The sequence below is a fragment of the Populus trichocarpa genome, chromosome 1, assembly GCF_000002775.5.
Source record: "Populus trichocarpa isolate Nisqually-1 chromosome 1, P.trichocarpa_v4.1, whole genome shotgun sequence".
Classification (NCBI taxonomy): domain Eukaryota; kingdom Viridiplantae; phylum Streptophyta; class Magnoliopsida; order Malpighiales; family Salicaceae; genus Populus; species Populus trichocarpa.
The window spans coordinates 2,484,556-2,487,842 of NC_037285.2; the positions used below are offsets into that span (position 1 = coordinate 2,484,556).

Sequence of the window (3,287 nt, forward strand, 5' to 3'; positions counted from 1 at the left end):
TTTTAGCATTTTCAACGCCCCCTCTTTACAATGCTTACGAGGCAAAAATTCCTTAATGTTTTGCATAGTAAGCTTGTAAAGAATGGTGCCGAAACAGTCAGGATAAGCATAATTAATTTCCTTTTGCATAATAATTTAAATGATAAGTGAACTTATTTTTTATATTATCATCTCGAGTTTAAATATAAGGAAAGTCATAGAAAAGCAATTTCTAGCAAATACATATATGGTTTATTTAAGAAAAGATATCTTAGCATGACATTATGCCTTTTCCGCTCGAATTGAGATTATGATAGAATTTAAAAATAAAATAAAATAGTACAACAACTAAAAATTTCAGTAAACAAATACTAACAATTTGGATACCAAATACCTATTTTTCCATAACTACTTAATTAATTCTTGCAATTAAAAAGTAACAAATAATTAATAACGTTAAATCATCTAAAATTTAATTGAAAGAGGATTTAACGTATATTTGGCAATGTGATTATAGTTGTTTTTCAAATAATTTTTCGTGTCGAAATACATGTTAATGATTTTTTTTATTTTTTAAAAATTATTTTTGATATCAACACATCAAAACGAACCAAAACATACAAAACATATTAAATTTTAATAAAATAAAAAAAATTAAATTTTTTAAAAACACGATTTACCTCCCGTTCCCAAACGGTTTATTATTAATCTCACACGAATATTAACATTTAAATAAGGAAGTTACAATTGGCTTCGAGAGCAAGGAGAGCAAGGATAAGTACAGAGGTTACAGCCTAATCAATGGGCCCAAGCTTCCAAATCTAAATGCTTACCCTCACTGGCTCCTGCTATAAAAGCCGGCCATTTTCCCTCCTCTTCACAGTTCACAGCGAGCAGGAGAAAAAAAGAAGAAGAAAAAGTGAGTACTGTTTCGTTTCCTTGACTCACAAGTCTCTCGCAATATCGTCTCTGCTCTTCTGCTTTCAAGCGAAAATCTTCAAAATCTTATTGCTTCTGTTGCTTCGAAACAAACCACAGTTTCTTCACGTGGAAACGGTATGCCTCAAAAATGGATTTTCAGGTTTTGGATGATTCTGTTTTTGTGGGATTTATAGGGTTTATTGAGTGAAAATGTATGGGTAGGACGTAACAGGACACTAAAGGATGTTTATAATACGTGAGCGTGTGTTTTTCAAAAAACAAAATGTATGGTTTGATGTTTTTATTTGTTTTATGCCTTGATTTATTGAGAACATCCAATTCATATGGATTTTTCATTTGTAATATGTAATGTGTGTATGAATCTTGATGATTTTTGCTTCTTCCTGTTATGGATTAGGAAAATTGGAGTTGGAGGTGTCAACATATGGAAGACAGTGACTGGAGAAGTGAGTTATCAGCAGAATTTCGTCGAGATGTTGTCAATGATATGTAAGTGAGATGCCATTTTATCACGAATTAATTAGAGATTTTATTGTTATGGGGTTTAGTTGTGGTGTTAGTGTCTTCAAATTGGTCTTGATTTTAATTCACCGGGAAGAAATAATATGATGATTTGCACACCAATTACATGGTTGTCATGATTCCCCTTGTTTGTGGAGCTTATAATCTTCCCAGTCGAAAACCATTCTCCACTATAAAAGTACCCAGCATAATGTTCTTAGAGCATAATCTCCTCAAATGGAAAGTCAATTGACCATATTTTTTAAATATTTATTTTCCCAAAATACTCTTACATCAAGTTTAAATCTCATCACACCTATTTTTTTAAATAACTTTAAACTTTACACCATGAAAAATAAATAAATATCTAGTTAGGATACTTTAGAAGGGAGACAATTGACCATATTCAAAGATTGTTTACTTAGTTCTGCAAGCAGACTAGATTTACTTGTTTCACTTTCTGTTAAAATTGGTTGATCCAAACTGTTTTTATCAACAAAATCGAGTTCTATCAGAACAAACGAAGGTAAGCAAGCCACTAAATCGGCTAAGGTTCAATTACACTGCTAGAGGCAAGAAAGATAACACAAGAACATTATATATAAAAACTACAACAGTAGTATGTTCATTGCTTCCATGATTACCAGTTACCACCATCACATACACTTATTATGTTGGTGTCTGCGCCTTCCATCGTTATTTTGACCACGTTTAACACCTTTCTGTGATTAAAAATAATTGTTGTTATATAAACATTCAGAGTGGAGACAATAACGCAGACTGTCAAACCTTCTCCTCTGCAAGTGACTTTACCTAGTATACTGAAGTTGGCTGTAAACTTTGAGGAAAAAGTTTACTCGCTTGCCAAAGACAAGCTATCTTGATCTGCTATGCACTTCTAATCTAATCCATTTCTTTGAAACAAACAAGTTTTGACGTTGATGCATGCCTTCTTTGATTATGATGATGCCTTCTTTGATTATGATGATGCCTTTTACAACCTTCGTCACGATTTCTATCTATAGGGATTGTGGCATCTTATGTGAAACTAGAGGCCAACATGTTGTTTCTTGACAGTCTTCTTTCATTTATTCCCAAAAGTTCTCAGCAGTTTTTTTTAGTTATTTTCCATTCTACCAACATGCTGTCCGTCGACTACGTACCAAGATCATACAATCCAAGAAGCTATCTTGGTTTCCAATTCGGCTACAGATCTCTGTTTTTTCTTTATGGAAATTGAAAAGGAACATGAACTGAGTATAAAAGTGTTGGTATATATACCAAGCATAAGAATTTGTATAATCAAATGAGGCGAAAGTTGGACTTACCAAGCATAAAAGGTAGATGTTGAACAGTTTTTCATTACTTTTAGCTAGCATCTGCTGTGCCCAAGGATTGACTTTAGGTTTTTCTGAACATGGTCCAACCTTTGCCATTTAATATGAACATAGACCAACCTTTGCCGCAGTACAAGGCAAGGTTAATCTGAAAATTTATGAACTATGCTTACTGTTTATTTCAGAGTTCATATCTAAGCAGGATAGCAGCAAAGTTGAGGGAAATAAAGAAAAGTTCTAACGCTACAATTTCTAGTTCTTCTTCCAACTCTTCATTCTCTACTGAAATTCCTTCAGATCCAGGTAGAGTGACATGATTGCCACACCACTAATTACTTCATGCTGTTTTCGTTTTTATGCTTAGCTTCTATCCATGCCTGCTTCTTCCATGATATATATGTACATATATCAAGAACAAAGGAAACAATTTTGCCTTCCTTCCTTGCTATAATTGTGGAGCTTGGCTGGTTTTCTGCTGGTGTGCATAGACATAGCAAAATGATAGTTTCTGCTGGTTCAAACATATTG

At 33.2% G+C, this 3,287-nt stretch overlaps 1 protein-coding gene across 2 annotated transcripts; it reads left to right on the plus strand.

Annotated features, from left to right (window-relative positions):
• The first annotated feature begins 750 nt into the window (after positions 1–750).
• LOC112327221 (uncharacterized) lies at positions 751–3,062 on the plus strand. Of its 2 annotated transcripts, none has more exons than XM_024599283.2 (3): positions 751–1,035; positions 1,319–1,410; positions 2,945–3,062. In XM_024599283.2, exons 1-3 carry the CDS (start codon positions 805–807, stop codon positions 2,955–2,957), a joined length of 336 nt encoding a protein of 111 aa, XP_024455051.2. In that variant the 5' UTR covers positions 751–804; the 3' UTR covers positions 2,958–3,062. The 2 variants fall into 2 exon arrangements, with proteins under 2 accessions (XP_024455051.2, XP_052306052.1); XM_052450092.1 differs by lacking the exon at positions 2,945–3,062 and adding an exon at positions 2,183–2,359.
• Positions 3,063–3,287: the final 225 nt, after the last annotated feature.

Coding starts and splice junctions, on each gene's coding strand:
- LOC112327221 (XM_052450092.1), top strand. CDS start 805: ATGCTTACCCTCACTGGCTCCTGCTATAAAAGCCGGCCATTTTCCCTC. Junction 1,036..1,318: donor AGTTTCTTCACGTGGAAACG/GTATGCCTCAAA, acceptor GTTATGGATTAG/GAAAATTGGAGTTGGAGGTG. Junction 1,411..2,182: donor CGAGATGTTGTCAATGATAT/GTAAGTGAGATG, acceptor ATAAACATTCAG/AGTGGAGACAATAACGCAGA.